General features: G+C 42.1%; 1 protein-coding gene across 2 annotated transcripts in view; it reads right to left on the bottom strand.

Moving 5' to 3' along the window:
• The window catches only part of KCNH5 (potassium voltage-gated channel subfamily H member 5), a 427,923-nt gene that overhangs the window by 391,281 nt on the left and 15,986 nt on the right, over positions 1-20,656 (bottom strand). For both annotated transcript variants that reach the window (XM_070065063.1, XM_017349345.3), the window contains exon 2: positions 1,481-1,604. In XM_070065063.1, the coding sequence (XP_069921164.1) occupies positions 1,481-1,604 (124 nt within the window). The remainder of the gene's footprint in view (positions 1-1,480; positions 1,605-20,656) is intronic.

Genomic DNA, 20,656 nt, shown 5'->3' with positions numbered 1-20,656 from the left:
CAGATTCTTCCTCCCAGCTGGCTGAGGATCAGAATCACCCAAGCTGCTGTTGAAACACCAGCTGCTGGCCGTGTCTACTCACCCAGGGTGGTTGGGCTCAGCAAGTTGGAGTGGTGTGTGAATCTACATTTTGAAAAGCCTCTTTAAGTGGCTATGTGCATCAGGTTTAGATTCACTGGTATAAAATGAAATTCCTCCTTTCCATTAAAATGCAGAATATATGAATATAAACAGATAGAAAAAAGATAAATCATCTTTTTATTTTCCCTGGGCAAGTTCTTTCACATAATCTACCTCAATTTTTTCCCTCTCTGAAAAAAATAGAATTTGGACTAAGAAAAAAATTCAGGTCCTTTGTAGTTTGAAAATAACTTGATTTCAGGGCTTAGTGAAGTGAGAGCTTTGAAGAAAAATTAACTCAAGGCAAAGGCATCCCATCTGGCCTCACTGAAATATTGTGAAAGAGTTTTAGGTGCTAAGTTGTTTTTTATTTATATATGGTTTCTCTTTCTTTTTTTCTGATTCCTTTGCATTATAATGCTCTCTTTTGAGTCAAAGACATTCCGTATTGTAAGTGAATTTTTGTAACTGTTAGATTCAGTGTTAAAGACTAACAAAATGGCATTTTCATTATGATGTACCAACATCACAAAATATGTGATTGAACACACGATGTAAGAATTTCATTCCAATGTTCTTTAAACACCCATGCATCTGTGCTACTTGTCTGAGAATTGTTAAAAATTAATTTATTTATTTGGATATCAGATTACACAGAGAGAAGAAGGAGGAGGAGGAGGAGAAAGAAGAAAGAGAAAGAGAGAGAGAGAGAGAGAGAGAGAGAGAGAGAGAGATCTTCCATCTGCTGTTTCACTCCCCAGATGGCCACAATGATCAGAGCTGGGCCAAGCTGAAACCTGGAGCCAGGAGCTTCTTCCGGGTCTCCCACCTGGCTAGCAGGGGCCCACTTACTTGGACCATCTTCCACTGCTTTCTCAGGCCGTTAGCCAGGAGCTGGACCGGTAGTGAAGCAGCAGGGATATAAACCACGCCACCCATATGAGATGCCACAGGCCAGGAGGCGGCTTCACCCACTACACCACAGCACCAGTCCCTCTTTTGTTCTATTTTCCTTTGTTTGGGCGGTGCTGATGTCATCGGGAGCCCCCTTTGTATGGGATGTTTTGTGGATCACTCAGCACCTAGATTAGGACCTGACTCACAACGGGTCAAAAAATTGCTATTGAATGAAATAATGAAGTAATAAAAAAAATGATCAAGAAAACTCCTACTTGTTATCAAAGTTTCCAATAATGACCCTACAGCTATGTTTTCTACGCACAACGTCTTCTCCTTAATATTCTCTTATAATGTTTACCCGATAGCTATTGTATGTGTGTCTAAGGACATTTGGGCTTTTAACCACACTCAGCATTTAGTTCCATTCCAGACAAGGGTCCTAAGTTGTGGTCTCACGTACCTGCAAGTGCTGCTTTTCTGCATGACGTCGGCACGGTGATAGCCAGAGAGTTTACAAAAACCGTCATTGCTATAAACTACAGGCCAGTCCACAATCTGCGCATTGCCCAGTAAGAAACTCGATTCTAAAGAAGAAAAAAGAGAGGAGGAGAGTTACTTAGCTTCATTTAACAGCTTACATCTCTCAAGCACGCAAAATGGCCAATTCATGTAGTAGATGGACAAATGCCCCCTTCGTTTGTTAAGGTAGATATCATACAACTTATTTTTAAAACTGACAGTTAACGTGATCATCAAATGAGACATTTCTATGCAAAACTAAAAGTTCCATTTAAAACAAACTAGCTTATAATACTTCTTGGCATTTAAGGAAGCCCTATGTTACAGAAATAAAGGACAATAATCTTAGTGACTGTAATAATTATACTTAAAATAGGTGAATTTATTCAGATTAAGGCTATAATCACTTCCCAACTGCTTAAGACTACAGAACATTTGACATGATGGGAAAAATTATCTTTAGATTGATCTTGAAAAGCCTAATATAAAATAGCCCTTAAAAAAGTGTTCTTTTAAAATAGTTATTCAAAGACATTATTTTCAAATACAGAATTTGAAAACTATCGATATTCTAAATAAAAGAAACATCTCAAATCAATCTTACATGCAAAAGAGGTCTATTTCACATTTAAAAATTAATACAGGGACTGGTGTTGTGGCATAGCAGGTTAAGCCACTGCCTACAGTGCTTTCACACCATATGGGCACCAGTTTCAGTCCTGGCTACTCCACTTTCAGTCCAGCTCCCTGCTAAAGCACCTGGGAAAGCAGTGGAAGACGGCCCAACTGCTTGGGCCCCTGCATGCACATGAGAGACCTGGAGGAAGCTCCTGGCTCCTGGCTTGGGCTTGGCCCAGCCCCAGCCATTGCAGCCATTTAGGGAGTGAACCAGAAGATGGAAGATTTCTTGCTCTCTCTGTCCCTCTCTCTCTCTGTAATTCTGCCTTTCAAATGAAATAATTCTTTAAAAAGATTAAGACAAAAATATCTCTTTATGGCAATCTTGGTTAGAAATCCAATAGTTTAGGTAGTATTTAAGCAGTTTTTTAGATCACATGTTAACATTAAAATGAATTAAAATTCAAATAATTTTTTTTTGACAGGCAGAGTTAGACAGTGAGAGACAGAGAGACAAGGAGAAAGGTCTTCCTTTGTCCGTTGGTTCACCCCCCAAGTGGCCACTACGGCCGGCGCACTGCACTGATCCAAAGCCAGGAGCCAGGTGCTTCCTCCTGGTCTCCCATGTGGATGCAGGGCCCAAGCACTTGGGCCATCCTCCACTGCACTCCCGGGCCACAACAGAGAGCTGGACTGGAAGAGGAGCAACCAGGACAGAATCTGGCACCCCAACCGGGACTAGAACCCTGGGTGCCAGCGCCACAGGCAGAGGATTAGCCTAGTAAGCCACAGCGCTGGCCAAAATTCAAATAATATTAAAATATGAAATGAAAGGTTAAATAATTGTTTTAAATATTTATTTATTTATTTATTTATTCTGAAAGTCAAAGTTATAGGGAGAGAGGGAGACACAAAGAGAGAGCAACCATCCACCTGTTGGCTATAATGGGTAGCGGTTGGGCCAGCCTGAAGCCAGGAGCCAGGAGCGTCATCTGGGTCTCCCACACAAGGCAGGGGTCCAAGCACTTGGGCCATCTTCCACTGCTTTTCCCAGGCCATTAGCAGAGAGCTGGATCAAAAGTGGAGCAACTAGGACACCAACTGGCACCCAGAGGGCATGCCAGACTCACAGGTGGTGGCTTTACCTGCTGGGCCACAACACCAGCCCCAAAATAAACACTGTTAAAGAGTAAAAACTCGAAAAGTAACACTTTAGTAAAGGAAGGCCTTTACTAAAACTCTCATCTGAAGTCATAGGATTGTGTGCTACGAACAGAAATGAGCTTCTGAATACAAGGCTGGAGGTCCTCACTCACAGGTGGTCCTCATAAAAGTAACAGTGCAATTCAACACTCACGGAGGAGCGGCTGTGTAAGGGCTCCTCCTGAGTCAGACAATGGCAGAGAATAAAAATGACTGAAACATACCCTTTGCTCTAAACAAATACATAGTAAGAAAAGTATGTAACGACCAAATACACTGTGGCAAGATAGATATCAAATCAAGAACCAAAGCAAAAGAAAACACAGAACAAAAGAAAAGAGAAAAAAAATCTGAGGGCAATGAGAAGCAACCAAAGGCAGAAGAAACTAGAAAAGATGAACGCCTGACAAAAGGGATGTATATCAGGTGAGAAACTCATTTAACCCTCCATTCCCCTTGAGAGTGCTTCCACATTGGGACAGTTTATGGGGTGATAAAACACCGGCAGAGATGTCTTATAAGGCTAATGTCTTAAAAGACAATTTGGGCCTTCCAGGAAAGCTTGAAATTGAAGGGGAAATCCTTTAATGGATGAAGCCATAAATCCGTGCACAAGTGCACCTTAAGTCTTTCTCTGTGACCTAAGCTGTGCTGGATAGGTTAATACTACAAGGATTCTGGCAGGAAGCAACGGCAGAGACGGCTACAGAGATGGCAGAAAGTTTCAACAGCTCCAGAGGTAGAAGACAGAGTTCAGAGCCCGAGCTGTAGCAAGTTACAAAGACATGGTAGAGGCCGGTGCTGTGGCTCACTTGGTTAATCCGCCTGTGGTGCCAGCACCCCGGGTTCTAGTCCTGTCAGGGCACCGGATTCTGTCCCAGATGCTCCTCTTCCAGTCCAGCTCTCTGCTGTGACCCAGGAAGGCAGTGGAGGATGGCCCAAGTGCTTGGGCCCTGCACCCCATGGGAGACCAGGAGGAAGCATCTGGCTCCTGGCTTCGGATTGGCACAGCGCCAGCCGTAGCGGCCATTTGGGGGGGTGAACCAATGGAAGGAAGATTTTCCTCTCTGTCTCCCTCTCTCACTGTCTAACTCTATCTGTCAAATAAATAATAAAAACAAATACAAAAAAAAGAAAGACATGGTAAACACCCCACGTTTTCCATTTAAACCATGGACTCGAGCAAGCAGTAGGTTCTAGGATAAAAGTCTATGTATGGAACTAAGAATTAAAACAGACCCTCACTGATAAATTCTTAAAGATCAAGACTGGATTCAGTCATTCATTTTATTTGAAAGGCAGAGAGAGGCAGAGTTGCAACTAACAAAGATCTCCCATCTTGCCGGTTCACTCCCTGAACACACACAACACCCAGGGCTAGGACAAGCTGAAGCCGGGGGCTGGAACTCAGTTTGGAACTCTCACACTGCGGACAGGAACCCATGCACTAGAGCCATCACCACCACATCCCAGGTTGTACATTAGCAGGAAACTGGAAGCAGGAGCAGAGCAGGAACTCAAACCCAGCCGCTCCAGTACAGGAGGCAGACACCCCAAGCAGCGGCTTCCCTGCTGCACCAAATGGTCATCCTGTACCAGTGATTTACCTGCCTGGTGAAATACGGCCCTCCAGGCCAGCACAAGTGAAGCCACCACTTGCAGGGCCGCCACTTGGGTCCCAACTGCTTTGCGTCAGACTCAGCTTCCTGATAACGTGCCCGGCTGGGAAGGCAACAGATCCCCCAAGCTCTTGGCCCTGCATGTGGGAGACTGGGGTGGTTTTGTAGCTCCTGGCTTTGGCCTGGTCCAGATCTAATGATTTTGGCCATAAGCAGAGTGAACCAGTGGATAGAAATCTCTTGCTCTCTCTTTCTCTCCATCTTGCTTTGTCACGCTACCTTTCAAATAAAATAAATGAATCTTCTTAAAAATTAAAATACAACTTTCAGGGGAAAATGTTGCAATTCAATCTTTGTATCGTGTAGCAGCACAATAGCCAGTATACAATCAGAAATTATTAGACAGCCAAAGAAACAGAAAACTGTGGCAATGATCAAGGAGGGAAACAGGCAAGTAGAAAAGAAGTCAAAGTGTGAACACAGAAAACGCAGAAATAAATACTGTAATCTCTGAAGCAAGAAATTCATTGGATAGGCTTAACAGCACATTGAGCACTAACAAAGAAAGGAAAACTGAAAACATACCAATGCAAAATGTTATAAGCCTAAATAAAAGAAGAAAGGAGTGAAAAGATGCCCCATAGGATAATAGCAAACAGTCTAAAATATATGTAGTTGAGTCTACGAAAAAAGAAGAAAAAAGAAAGGCACAAATATTATTTGGAGAAATGAAGATTAAATTTTTTTCTGAAAAGTTCAAACAACAGCAACTCACAGATCTTAACTCACTAAAGATCAAGACAAGCACAAACAGGCCACAGCAGGAAAATTGCAGTAAAAATGATGAAAAAGAAAAAGGGAAAAATACTAAAAGCATCCAAAAGAAAAATATTATATTTTATGATGCACTAGTCACAAAAAAGCAACAGAGACCAGAACACAATTAAATGACATCTCTAAAATTCCTAGAGGAAAGTAGTCATCACCCTAGATTTTTATAAAAAGCAAAAAAAAAAAAAAAAATCTTCAACAATGAAGCCAGAATAAAGATATATTGAGAAAGGAAAGCCGAGAGAAATGATTGACAGCAGAATCACATTAAAACAAATCCAATGGATATTTTAGCTATTAAAAAAAACTAACTTCCACATAAATTCAGAAAGAGAAAAGCAAACATATGAGACAAACAGAAAATAAATTGCAAGACCACGAGCTTAAATACAATCATATGAAGTATTATATTGAATGTGTATGGAAAAACACATTAAAGAAATTTTCAGTGTATTTTTTAAGAAACTAATAGTATACTGCTTCAGCAGAACCATTTAAAGTATGTCTCTGTACACAAAGATAGACCAGTTGAGTGTGAAAATGTGGGGGAGATGCATGATAGAAATACTAAGCAGAAAGTAGATGTGGGGGCTGGCATTGCAGCATAGTGGGTAAGACCACGGGGTCACCTCCTGGCTGCTTCACTTCCAATCCAGCTTCCTGCTAATGGCCTGGAAAAAGCAGTGGAAGATGGCCAAGGGTTTGGGCCCCTGCCATGCACATGGGAGATCCAGAAGAACCTCCTGGCTTCGGCCTGGCTCAGCACTGGTCAACCCTCTAGGGAGTGAACCAGCAGAAGGAAGACCTCTCTCTTTCTCTCTCTTTCTCTCTCTGCTTCTTTCTCTGTAACTCTGACTTTCAAATTCACACTCATTCATGATTAAAACCTCTCAGCAAAATGATAGGAGGAAACTTCCCCAGCCTGAAAGAATCTATTAAAAATCTAGAGCTAATGTCATTCTCAAGGTAAAACAGTAAATGCTTGCCCTCGAAGAGGAAGAAAAGGTAACAGATGTACTCTCCACACTTATATTCAATATTTTACTGGCGATCCAACTAGTGAAATAAGGACAAAAATAATCAATGTAAATATTGGAAAGGAAACAGTAAAGTCTTCCTATCTGCAGATGGAATGACTGTTTACAGAAAATCCTAAGGAATATTCCAAGGAACACCTAGAATTGATACATGGACTTAGTCAGCTCTCAGAACTGAAAGCCAACACTGGTCTACTGTGCTTCTATACATTAGCATTAAGCAACTGGAACATGAAATAAAGAACAATTTCATTTATCAAAAAAAAGCATAAACCAGTTAGGAATAAATTTAACAAAAGATGTAGAAGCTGCTTGAGGGAAAACTTAAAAAGCACTGCTGAGTTAAATTAAACACCTAAATAAGTGGAAAACTATGCCATGCATATGAATTAGAAAACTGGATATTTATAAAGCGTTTCCCCCAAACAGATCTATGGATTGAATACAAACCAAATGAAAATGCCAATAGAATTTATTGAGGAAACTGACAAAATATTTATAAAAATGCAAATTACCTAACATAGCCCCAAATATAACATGAAAGAAAGCAATGGTAGAGAAACTTAAAACTATATTAAATTGGTGTAAGTGCAGATAAGTAGATCAATGAAACAGAATAGAGTTCAGAAACAGACCCTCACCTAAATGGTCAACTGATTTTTTTGCAAAGATACCAAGTAAATTTAATGAATCAAGGAAAGCCTCTTCAATGAATTGTGTTAAAACTGGATATCTCTATGAGCAAAAATTCAAATTATCTCACAGCACACACAAAACTGTAATTTGCAGTTTATCATGTGAGGCTACTTCAAAAACTTAGTGGAAAAATACAATTAAAAGATAAGTTTATTTTGGTGCCAAAAAATTTGAAAATTTAAAATTCATGCATATCATTTTTGTATATATTTTACTTGAAAGTCAAAGTTACACAGAGAGAGAAGGAGAGGCAGAGAGAGAGGTCTTCCACCTGCTGGTTCACTCCCCAAGTGGCCGCAAGGAAGCCTGGAACCAGGAGCTTCTTCCAGGTCTCCCATGTGGGTGCAGGAACCCAAGAAGTTGGACCATCTTCTACTGCTTTCTCAGGCCATAGCAGAGAGCTGGATAGGAAGTGGAGCAGCCAGGACTCGAACTGGCGCCCATATGGGATGCTGGCACCGCAAACGGCTGCTTTACCCATTACGCCACAGCACCGGTCCCATTCATAATATGTATTTTCCATGAATTTTTTGAATGCCTTCATAGAAGAGTGAAAACTATAAAACTTCTAGAAGAAATCTTTCCAGTCATAAGGAAGATAAAAATTTCTTATGTAAGATTCTTAAAGGGTTGGTAAATTAGACATCATCAAAATTAAAGTCAATCACTCACTCAAGGACACCTGCCAAGGAAATGATGTAGAAACCTACAGCCTATAAGAAATTATTCATGATACAAAGGCCGGCGCCGTGGCTCAATAGGCTAATCCTCCACCTTGCGGCGCCGGCACACCGGGTTCTAGTCCCGGTTGGGGCGCCGGATTCTGTCCCGGTTGCCCCTCTTCCAGGCCAGCTCTCTGCTATGGCCAGGGAGTGCAGTGGAGGATGGCCCAGGTGCTTGGGCCCTGCACCCCATGGGAGACCAGGAAAAGCACCTGGCTCCTGGCTCCTGCCAGGATCAGCGCGGTGCGCCGGCTGCAGCGGCGGCCATTGGAGGGTGAACCAACGGCAAAGGAAGACCTTTCTCTCTCTGTCTCTCTCTCTCACTGTCCACTCTGCCTGTCAAAAAAAAAAAAAAAAAAAAAAAAAAAAAAAAGAAATTATTCATGATACAAATATCTGAAAAATCACTCCAGTCCAAAATACACAGAAAAAAATAACCTAATTAACAAAATGGGCACTGACTTGAATTGGCATTTCACAAAACTGGGTAGACGATAGCCAATAAGCTCAAGAAAATGGCACTCACAATTACCAAGCATTAGGGAAATACAAACTAAAAGCACAAGTTTATCACTGGAGTCATGATAAAGACTAACAATGCAAAATGTTGATGAGAATCTTGGACAACTGGAATTCTACAAAGCATCAATGAGAATATAATACCACATGATCACTTTGGAAAACAGTTTCTTGTAAAGTTAAAGACTCATCTACGACCTGGAAATTTTACTCCTGGATATGTATTCACATGAAATGAAAACGTGTTAAAAGGATCACAGAAAAAAATGTTCACATCAGATTTTTTTTTTTTTTTGACAGAGTGGACAGTGAGAGAGAGAGACAGAGAGAAAGGTCTTCCTTTGCCGTTGGTTCACCCCCACTATGGCTGCTGCGGCCGGCACACCACGCTGATCCAATGGCAGGAGCCAGGTGCTTCTCCTGGTCTCCCATGGGGTGCAGGGCCCAAGCACTTGGGCCATCCTCCACTGCACTCCTGGGCCACAGCAGAGAATCATGCACGTATCCATCATGAGACTAGATTAAAAGCTGTGCTATATTCATACACAAAACACTACCCATCTCTAAAATAGAACAAATTTCTGCTACATGTAACAACATGGATGGATCTCAAAAGCAATATGGTGACTGAATGCAGCCAGAAACTAACGTGTGCTGTAGGATTTAATTCACATGAAGTTTAAGTACAGGCAAAGCTACCTGGTGATAGGATCACAGCAAAGATTTCTGAAGGGCCTGGGGCAGGAGTAATAGGAACGAGGCAAAGGAGCTTTCTGGGAAATGAAATTGTTTTACGCCTTGTTTTATGCCTTGCTAAAGGGGTAAGCTACACAAAGGTATACATCTGTCAAAACTAGTTAAGTATTGCTCTTAAGATCTGTGCATGTTACCATATATAAATGTTAAAAAAAAAAACCACGTACACACACTCACACACACACACACACATGCAAGGAGACCAATGGATAGCCCTTGCTGAACAGCAAATCAGTAGTTTTAGGAAAAGAGTGGCATTTGAGCCAAACCTTAGTTGTGAGTATTACACTACTTAGGAGGGCCAGCACCATGGCGCAGTAGGTTAATCCTCTGCCTGCGGTGCTGGCATCCCATATGGGCACCAGTTCTAATCTCGGCTGCTCCTCTTCCAATCCAGCTCTCTGCTGTGGCCTGGGAAAGCAGTTGGATATGGCCCAAATCCTTGGGCCCCTGCACCCACGTGGGAGACTGGGAAGAAGCTCCTGGCTCCTGGCTTCGGATCGGCGCAGCTCAGGCCATTGCAGCCATTTGGGGAGTGAACCATTGGATGGAAGACTCTCCCTCTCACTGTCTGTAACTCTACCTCTCAAGTAAATAAATAAAATCTTTGAAAAAATACTACTTATGGTGGTTTAAAGACGAGAATGACTGATTACTGCTGAAGTATAAATTTTTCTAAAAATATATTTTCATTTACATATAACATCAATTATAAAAAATACTAGGAATATGATTGCTAAAAATTATTTTCTTTTCCTTCTTAGCCTGGGCCACTTTGCTGTCTCTAATCCATAAACTCTCTGCTACCTGTGTAACTGTGGCGGGTCACATGGCTAAATGGTCTCCTTGCCTTAGCTTCTCCTGATTTTTCAGTCTGATGTTAAAAGTACCATTAAGTGATTCCTTCCCTCCATCCTATCATTCTGCATCCAGTCCAAGAATCCCAACTGTGTATATCATCACATTTCAAATCCTTTTTTTCTGGATTTACCAAGCCCTTGGAAATCCATCCTTATCTTCCCTCTCTGTAAACATATTTCTCATTACTCCTGAAGTCTACACTATTAAAGGTAGGTCAGGCTCTTCATTAAGTCCCCAAAATGTACTCTCATGATGCCCTCTTCACTTGAAATACTTTTCCTCCATCCCTTAGCCTTTCAATCCTGAAAGAACCATCTAAACTCTACCCTTTCTATGCACTGAGAACTGCTTGGCCCTCATCTCGCTCAGGCTGCCACCGTGTCTGTCTCCAAGCCTTCACAGAACAAACTTTTCATAAAAGTTGTCTATTCTCATTGGCTCCTTCTTCTCGGCTCCTAGGCATTCAACTCACTGCTATACGGCTTCTGGCCCTAGCAATCCACCAACAGAGCCAAAGCCTTCCATATTGTCAGATTCACAGGACAAATTTTTCATTCATTTCATTCAACAATTCAGAAGCACCGAATTTATTCAGGAAGTATACATCAGAATCTCCTCAAGTCAGTTCTAAGCCTTCTCATGAGGAGTGTTACAAAAAGTTCATGGAAATGTGTACAATGAAAAATCTATGCATGGATCCCAAAATGCTTTTGTATCAAAATCAATTTATCTTTTAAGTCCATGTTTGCACTGACTTTTTGAAATTTCTCCATATTCCCACCTATACTTATAGATTCAGTAATTGTTTATCCCTAAACCAGACCTCACCAATTAACCCTAGATGTTGATATTCAGCTAGATCTCACTTCCTAGATATCTTAAATGTACTTCAGTACAACATATTCATGGGCTTTTATTCCTCCAAACCATGTGCTTTTCCAATGTTTCCCCTCTTAGACAATAGGACAAGCATGCATACAATTACATAAGCCAGCAATCCAGGAGCCATCATTCAATCTCCTCCCCATTTCTCCCATATCAAATCCATTACCAGATCCTGTTCATTTTATCTCCTGAAGCTCTCAAATCCTTCCAGCTCTCTCCAGCCCAATAACTATCATTAACTCCAACCTTTCATCATCTCTCCCTTAGAACATTCCAATCACTCACTAATCAGTGTGCCCAGACCTTCTCTGAGGTTCCACAATGAAACCAGACAAGTCTTTTCAAAACTCCAATTGGATCATCCTCCTTGCCTTGACAGCCTTCATTAACGTATCATGGCTCCCAGGATGACCAAGTCCTTCCCGTAGTCTACCCTGCTTCCCAAGTCTGTCCAACCCCTCTCTCTCCACTGTGACTCTTGCCTATAGTACTGCTGACACAGTGATTTTTTCTTATGTTATTAAGTTCCTCCCTTAAGAACTTATTTAAATTTTTTAATTACTTATTTGAGGAGAGACAGACAAAGAACAAGGTCTTCTGTGCTGGCTCAGTCCCCAAATGCTCACTCACAACAGGCTGGAGCAGGATGCAATGGTGCCAAAGCCAGGAGTCGGAACACCATCCAGGTCCCCTTCACGTGTGAATCCAATCACCCAAGCCATTACCACTGACCCCAGGATTCACACCAGCAGGAAGCTGGAGTTAGGAGCTAGAGCCAGGCATCAAACACAGGGGACCCACTGTGGGACATAGGAGTCTTAACCACTAGGCTAAATACCTGCCCATGCAAGGATCTTCATCTTCCATCCTCTCTGCCTAAGCATCATTCCTTTCCTTCCTTGCCAGGTCAATACTTTTTTTTTAGGTGTTAATGCATTTGTATGACCCCCAGGGAATATTTCCCTGACCCAATGAATAGAAGCACATCCTTGTTGAGATAGATAGTTAGGTAGATAGATAGATAGATATATAGATAGATAGAGATAGATAGGTAGATAGGTAGGTAGATAGATAGATACATAAATAGATAGATATACATATACATATACATATAGGTAACTCCTCCTGAGGACCTTTATCACAATTGCCATTTTATGGCCATTTGTTTTATGATTTAGCTAATGCATAGTTGTCTGCCGGGTTGAAAACTATAAAACAGAGCCCATTGTAGCTTTTTGCTCATATTTGATCCCTTTGTCTTATGCAGTGCCTGCAACTTAGTAGATACTAAATTATTGGTTGACAATATGAATAAACAGATGAATTAATACATTCTTAGAAGGAACTCTCTTTATATAATTGGTACCATGAAACTGACTGTTAAATTGCCTCTTAAACATTTTGTATATGCTATTATTGTCTTTTTCACATGAAGGATACATTCTAAGGATCATAAATTATATGTCTAGGGTGCATATAAGAGTTGCAATATAATCATTCAGACATAAAATCAATGATGAAACACTCAGTGTAACTACCTTAGACCAAATGGACCTAACAGACATGGAATATTTCATCCAACCGTAGCAAGATACTCACTCTTCTCAAATACGCATAATCTTCCAGATAAATCATCTGTTAGGTAGCAAACTTTAGAAGACTGAAGATACATAAGTAACTTTCCTGACCAAAGTGGTAAGAAACTAGAAATCAACAACAGGAGAAGTTCACAATACATGATCATTAAAGACACTCCTGGGGTGGGTATTTGGAGAAATGGGATGACCACATCCCAAACCAAAGTGCCTAGGTTCAAGTCCCAGCTGGTCTGCTTCCTATCCAGCTTTCTAGGAAAGCACACCCTATGATGCGGCAGTGACGGCTCAAGTACTGAAGTTCTTGCACTCATGTGGGAGGCCCACGTGGGGCTCCAGGTTACCGACTTTGGCCTGGATGAGCAATTTGGGCAACATAGGCCTTCTGAGAATGGCCAGTGGATGGAAGATCTCTCCATGTCTGTAGCTATCCAGCTATTTATTTACGTATAACTCTAACTCTCTGCCTCTCAAATAAAATGAAAATCCACTAAAAGAAAACAAACCACCCCTAAACAGCCAATGGGTCAAACAAGAAATTTTAAAAAATATTGAGACAAAGAAAACAGAAACACAATATACCACAATTTACAGAATGCAGCAAAAGCAGTTCTAAGGCAAAACTTTATAGCAATAAATGTCTACATCTAAAAAAAATTCCAAATAAGCAATCTAACATTATACCTCAGCAAACTAGACAAAGGACAAACTGAGTACAAGGTTAGTAGGAAAAAAGAAATAATAAATACCAGAACAGAAAGAAGTGAAATAAAGGCTAGTAAAATAATAGAAAAGCCAAGCAAAACTACATCAATTTTTGGAAAAGATAAAAAAAATCACCAACAATTAGACAAGAAAAAAGGCTCTAACAAACAAAAAGATAAAATCAAAGATGAAAAAGAAAATGTCACATAATACAGAAATATAAAGGATAATAAGACATATTATTCCATATGCCCACAAATGGATAATCTAGAAGAAATGCGTAAATTCCTAAATGCTTAAAACCCACCACGGCAAAAATCATGAAGCAAAAGGAAATCTGAACAGACAACAACAGTGACAAGTGAGGAGGTTGAATCAGTAATAAAATATCCTTCATCAAAAAAAACCCCAGGACATGACGGTCTCACTGCTGAACTCTCCATTAAAGAACAGCAACCCTTCTTCAACTCTCCCAGAACATTGAAGAGGAGGGACACTTCCAAACATGCTTTAAAGGAGAGACACCTTGCAGATCTCCCTTTCTGAAAGCAGGCTTGTCTTCCTGATATTTGTTAGAATTTGGAACCAGAATTCTAACCATTCCTAGCTAACTCTGCCCTCATCAAACCCTTTCTAAAGTTGTACAACCGCAAGGTTGAGACTCCAGCTACACTGTCCATTTATTGCACACATACCGCAGTAACTCTAAGTAACAAAAAATTAATAAGTAACAAAAATTAATAACAAAAGCAACCACTCATGGAGCCCCAACTCTGTGCTAGGCATTGGGTCCGATGAAGCACTTTCTGTAATCCAGAAGACAACAAAGTACACTCCCCCTCCTACTGATGACTTATCAGGCAATAAGTCAAAATTCACAAAGACCAGATTCCCAAAGCATCTCAAATGCACACTCCCTAAATTCTTTTTCATAGAATTATGTGTGTATGGAAGTATGTCTGTATGTGTGTATTTATCTGAAAGGCAGAATTACGTAAGAGAGAGAGAGGTCTTCCATCCACTAGTTCACTTGTCAAATGGCCACAATGGCCAGGGCTGGCCCCAGGCTGGAACCAAGAGCCTATCCTGGTCCCTCAAGTGACTGGCATGGACCTGAGTACCTGGGTCATCCTCCCTTGCTTTCCCAGGTGCATCAGAAAGGGCTGGATGTGGAGTGGAGCAGCCAGGACTCAAACCAACACTCTGATACGGGATGCCAGAAACCTGGAGTGCCAGTGTAACCTGCTGTGCCACAAAGCCAGTCCCAAATTCCCTAACTTCTTTCAGGTTTTTTTTTTAAGATTTATTTATTTATTTGAAAGGCAGAATTACAGAGAGGCAGAGGCGGCGGGGGGGGGGGGGGGTCCTCCATCCACTGGTTCACTCCCCAAAAGGCTGTAACAGCTGGAGCTGGGCCAGGAGCCAGGAGGTTCTTCTGGATCTCCTACATGGTTGCAGAGACCCAAGGACTTGGGCCACCTTCTGCTGCTTTCCCAGGCCACAGCAGAGAGCTGGATGGGAAGTGAAGTAGCTGGGACTCAAACTGGTGCTCATTTGAGATGTGGGCATTGCAGGAGGCAGCTTTATCAGCTAAACCAGAGTGCCATGTCCTTTCCTAAATTCTAATCCATGACTGAGATTTTGCAAATTAAGCTCTTTCTGGGAGAAACTGTCTCTTTTTGGCTTTAGATAGAAACGTAGAGAGACTACGAATGAAGGAAAAATTCTAAAGCAACTCACTTTGGGGAGGACTAATCCCTGCCATTAGCTAGGAAACAGCTGTTTAGGAAAATGAACAGGAGTTAGAGTCAAAATGGGTGGTTGAGGGGCCAGTGCCGTGGCTCACTTGTTTAATCCTCTGCCTGCGGCACCAGCATCCCATATGGGTGCTCGGTTCTAGTCCCAGTTGCTCCTCTTCCAGTCCAGCTCTCTGCTGTGGCCCGGGAGTGCAGAGGAGGATGCCCAAGTGCTTGGGCCCCTGCACCCACATGGGAGACCAGGAAGAAGCACCTGGCTCCTGGCTTTGGATCAGTGCAGCCCCGGCCATAGTGGCCATTTGAGGGGTGAACCAACAGAAGGAAGACCTTTCTCTCTGTCTCTCTCTCTCACTGTCTAACTCTGTCAAATAAAAAATAAAAATAAATAAAATTTTAAAAATGGGTGGTTGAGAGTTTGCCTCCTTTCAACCCGCTTTTTCAAGGCATCCACCTTATTTTTTATCAATAACATAGAATATGGACAATTTGGACATTTGCCAGGTGCATTCTACCTGGTACGTGCTCCCACGTTCAACCAGATTTAGCAACTTAGAGGGTTTTGTTAGACCAAGTTAATGTTTTAATGAATATTCTAGGAAGTACACCCTTCTCAATATACCAAGAGAGTCACTGTGAGAAACCAGAGGAATTTTAATTAGGTATTACTTTCCTCATATATGTACTTGAAGTTGGCAGTATCTACCTCTTTGGAGAGTTGAGATTAAACAGAAATTAAGTGAGAAAATTCTTAAAAAACTAATAATTAGATCAAAAAAATATTTATATGCTATTATTGTGTGTCCTGTACAAGGTCCTTTTACAACTGTGTCATACAAGGGGTCGTCAACAAGTTCATGGAAAAAAAAATACTGTGAAAAAGTGAGGCATTGATTTCAGAACTTTTGCATTAAAATAAATGTCTTCTAATTCCACTTTCTGAAAACTTTGTGATGTGCCCTGCTATATGCAGAAATAGCTTGCTCTGTATGCAGGAGTGTGTGTGTGTACAAGCAAAGAAGCTAGGAAAAATTAAAATCAACTTGTAAATATTGACCCTACAGACCAAAACCTATAAATCCCTATTTATTTTCACTGTGTGCTAAACAAAAATAAAATATTAAAAAATGAGAAATAAAAGAGGAAGGAGAGACATATCTTTGAAAAGTTCAGTGCTGGGACTGGAGTTGTAGTGTGTTGGGTTAAACTGCCTACCGCACGGTCGCCAATTCGAGTCCTAGCTGCTCCATTTCCAATCCAGCTCCCTGGATTGCCTGGGAGAGCAGCAGAGGATGGCCCAAGTGCCTGGGCCCCTGCCCCCACGTGGGAGACCGGGAAGAAGCGCCTGGCTCCTGGCTTCAGCCTGGCCCAGCCCCAGCCGAGCAACCATTTGGGGAGTGAAACAACAGATGGGGGATCTCCTACTCCCCTCCCCCTCCCTCCCCCTCCCCCTCCCCCCCTCCCGCCGTAATTCTGCCCTTTAAATAAAAAAACAAAGAAAAGTTCAGAGCCAAACTAGATGGCGATTGTTGAGTATCAAACAAGCTTTCCTGGGAGCGGGACTGCAGCGCAGTGTGTTGGGTCAGTGCTTGGGAGTCTGAGCCCCTTACTGGAGCTGATGCTTCTCCTGACCCAACTTCCTGCTGATGCACCACGGAAGACAGCAGATCACGGCCCAAGTACTGGGTTCCTGACACTCCCACAGGAGACCTCCGTGAGTTCCCACACCCTGGTTTTGGCCCAGCCCAGCTCCAACTATTACAAGCATTTAGGGAGTGAATCAGCAGATAGAAACTCTCTCTCTTTTTCTCTCCCTAACGAATCTCTCTCTTTCTCTCTCTCTGACTCAGCCTTTTGAATAAATAAATGTTTAAAAAATTATACAGGAGCATATTTTCATAAATCTTTGTGTTCACAGAAACAATTTATGTGTACATGAAATACTCACATGATGGCTCCATTTCCCTACAGCCATGAAAACTTATTTCAACAGATGGAAATTATATTACTAATAAATATTAAGAACAAGACAGCCAATTAAAATTGCTTTCTGGGAAATTTTTAAGTTCCTTTAGCTTTAAGAAATGGCAGGGAAAATAAAGTCTGACTACAGAGGAATAAGTTTTCTCCAAAGCAAATGAGTTGGAAACCTAGAAATTGAGACAGTGCAGAAGTTGGGGAAACACAAAGCCTGTCGTGAAATTTCCCAGAATTCTTGGCGACTGTTGTCATTTTCATCTACCAATCTTGCCCCCCTACACACACTCCAGCTCTTAGCATGCCGTGAGCCATGAATTCTGAAAAATCAAACACTTCTTAGGAACCAGACTGCTCAGTCCTTGAAGACATTTATAAACATTTCTTCCCCAAATGGTCAAATACTCAATATTGTTCTGGATGAGGCTGTCTGGGAATCAGGGCATAATCCCCACCAGAAGGTAGAATTTCAGAAATGACAACTCCACACACATAGCAGATTCAGAGAAGGGTCTCATCAAGGTGCTAATTTTTGAAAACAACGTATTCTATCTGGACCAGTCAACATTCTCTTGGAAATGAAATTTAAATTTAAACCATATGTCTTTGATTCACAATGTCCCCCAAGAGCCATTTCAAAATTGAAAAGGTTAAATTGAAAAATGTGGAGTAAGGGCAGGGATTGGCCTAAGCGATGGAGAAGCCAGTTCAGGCACCTGCACCCGTTATCACAGAGCCTAGGTTCAATAACTGGCTCTGGCTCTTGATTCCAGCTCCCTGTTAATGCAGACTCCAGGAGGCAACAGGCGTCGGGCCACTGCCGCCCATATGGGAGACTTGCACTGAGTTCCCCTGCTCCTGCACCCAGATCAGCCTCAGCCTAGCCCCATGGCCACTGCCAGCCTTTAGGGGGTGAACCAGCAGATGGACGATCCCTCTTTCTCTCTATGCTTTTCAAATTAGTAGTGTTTCACGGCCGGCGCCATGGCTCACTAGGCTAATCCTCGGCCTTGCGGCGCCAGCACACCGGGTTCTAGTCCCGGTCGGGGTGCCGGATTCTGTCCCGGCTGCCCCTCTTCCAGGCCAGCTCTCTGCTGTGGCCAGGGAGTGCAGTGGAGGATGGCCCAAGTGCTTGGGCCCTGCACCCCATGGGAGACCAGGAGAAGCACCTGGCTCCTGCCTTCAGATCAGCGCGGTGTGCCAGCCGCAGCACACCGGCCGCAGCGGCCATTGGAGGGTCAACCAAAGGCAAAGGAAGACCTTTTCTCTCTGTCTCTCTCTCACTGTACACTCTGCCTGTCAAAAAAATAAATAAAAAATTTTAAAAAGTAGTGTTTCACATATATGTATATATGCACACACGTGCAATGTTTTAGAATATGTGAGAGGACTTCAAAAAGTTTGTGGAAATGCAATTAAAAACTTGCAAAAGTTCTTTAACATCCACACATAGGAGACATCTTCTAAAAGCTCATGAAAATGCATGTTATAAAAAAAATGCACGGATTTCAAGGGCTTTTATGCACCAAAACAAACATATTTCACTTCCGTTTTCCATGACTATTTTGAAGTGCCCCTGGCCTATCCACAAATGGTTAGAAGCAGAGAGTTGAATGGTGGTTACCAGAAGCTGGGCTGTGGGCTGTGGAGAAGGACAGGGAAGGGGCAGGTGTTGGTCAACAGGCCAAAGTCATAGAGGGGTCACTATGTGAGACAGGGCTAAGCCAGTGTCCTGTGTCAAAGCCCTGGTTTAAGTCCCAGTACTTTGTTCCTATCTAGGTTCCTGCAAATGTGCCTGGGAAGCCACTGAATAATTTTCTCTCTCTCTCTCTTTCTCTCCCACTCCCTTCTCTCTCTTTCTCTCCTTTACCCCTTAATACTGCCTTTCAAATAAATAAATCTTTTTAAAATAATCCAAGTCATAATTAAATAGGTAGAATAAATTCTTGTGTTCTACTGTACAGCAATGGATCTATGTTTAATAATGATACATATTTCAAAACAGCTAATAGATAATTTTTAAATGTTCTTTCTACAAGTAAATGATAAATATTTGAGGTGATGGATATGTGCATTAGCCTGATTTAATCATTCCACAATGTACGCATACTTAGAAGTTTCATACTATACTCCTTAAACATATACACCAATTATCTGTCAGTTAGAAATAAAACCTTAAAGTTGTCCCTAGGATCATTGCCATGGTTTCTCAATCTTGACCATGCATTTACGTAAAAAAGCACCAGAAGATTGGGGGCAGGGCAGAGGCTGTCCATGTCTGTCCCTTGTCCCAGGGATTGATCTGAAGTGGGACCCAGACATCAGTATTTATTGTTAAAACTTCTCAGGTGGCTCTCATGTGCAGGGTGGAGAAGTTCTAATCTAATGCAGCAATTGCTAACTGCTGGCAGCTGTAATAGAGTCTTGTCACAAGTGTCAAAAATAGAGATTGCTAAATTCTAGCAGACACACTGAATTCAGTCCCTCAGGGTGGGATACAAAAATACGCAGAGTTAAGTCTCATGCATATCCAAGTGTGGGACATTTTGATAGGACACTCGCTACTTAAAGTGCAGACTTGCAGCTCCTCAGAGTCGACTGGCAATGCACTTTAACAGCCTAGGGTGATGGTGGGCGTTTGGCACGTCAGTTAAGGCACCACTTGGGATGCCCACTTCTCATATGACAGTGTCTGGTCGGTGTCCTGGCACCTCTGCTTCCAATCCAGTTCCTGCTAATGTGCATCCAGAGAGGAAGCAGCTGATGATGTAAGTACTGGGGTTCCAGCCACTCCCAGGGGAGACCCAGATTCAGTTCTGAGCCCCTGACCCAGTTCTGGCATTGCAGACATCTAGGGAGTGAACCAGCAGACAGAAGATCTCTCTCTGTCTCTCTCTCTCAGTCTGTCTTTCTGTCTCTCTGCTTTTCAAATAAGATTTAAAAAATAAATTGATTTAAATAAATAAAAAAATCCATAAGTATTGAGCAAACCTTGAATTCATTGATTTAGATGCCTGCACCCCACATCTGTGTACCTGGATCTGATTCCAAGTTCTGGTTCCTGAGTCCAGTTTCCTGCTAATGCAGATCCTGGAAGGGAGTGGTACTCACTGGAGTGACTGGGATCCTTCCACCTACACGGGAGACCTGGATTGAGTTGTTGGTTCTCGGCTTGAGCCTCAGCCCAGCATGGGACATCACAGGCACTGGGGGAATGAACCTCCATCTCTGTCTCTCTGCCTCTCAAGTATTTAAATAAAAATTTACAAAGTTTGTCAGCTGATCCCCAAGTGAATGAATGCACCCATCTTCTGCGTCCTTTCCTTCCTTTTGTGGATG

Source organism: Oryctolagus cuniculus, chromosome 20 (genome assembly GCF_964237555.1).
Source record: "Oryctolagus cuniculus chromosome 20, mOryCun1.1, whole genome shotgun sequence".
Lineage (NCBI taxonomy): Eukaryota > Metazoa > Chordata > Mammalia > Lagomorpha > Leporidae > Oryctolagus > Oryctolagus cuniculus.
The sequence above is the reverse complement of the archived record's forward strand: the minus strand, read 5'-3'. Positions and strand labels throughout refer to the sequence as shown.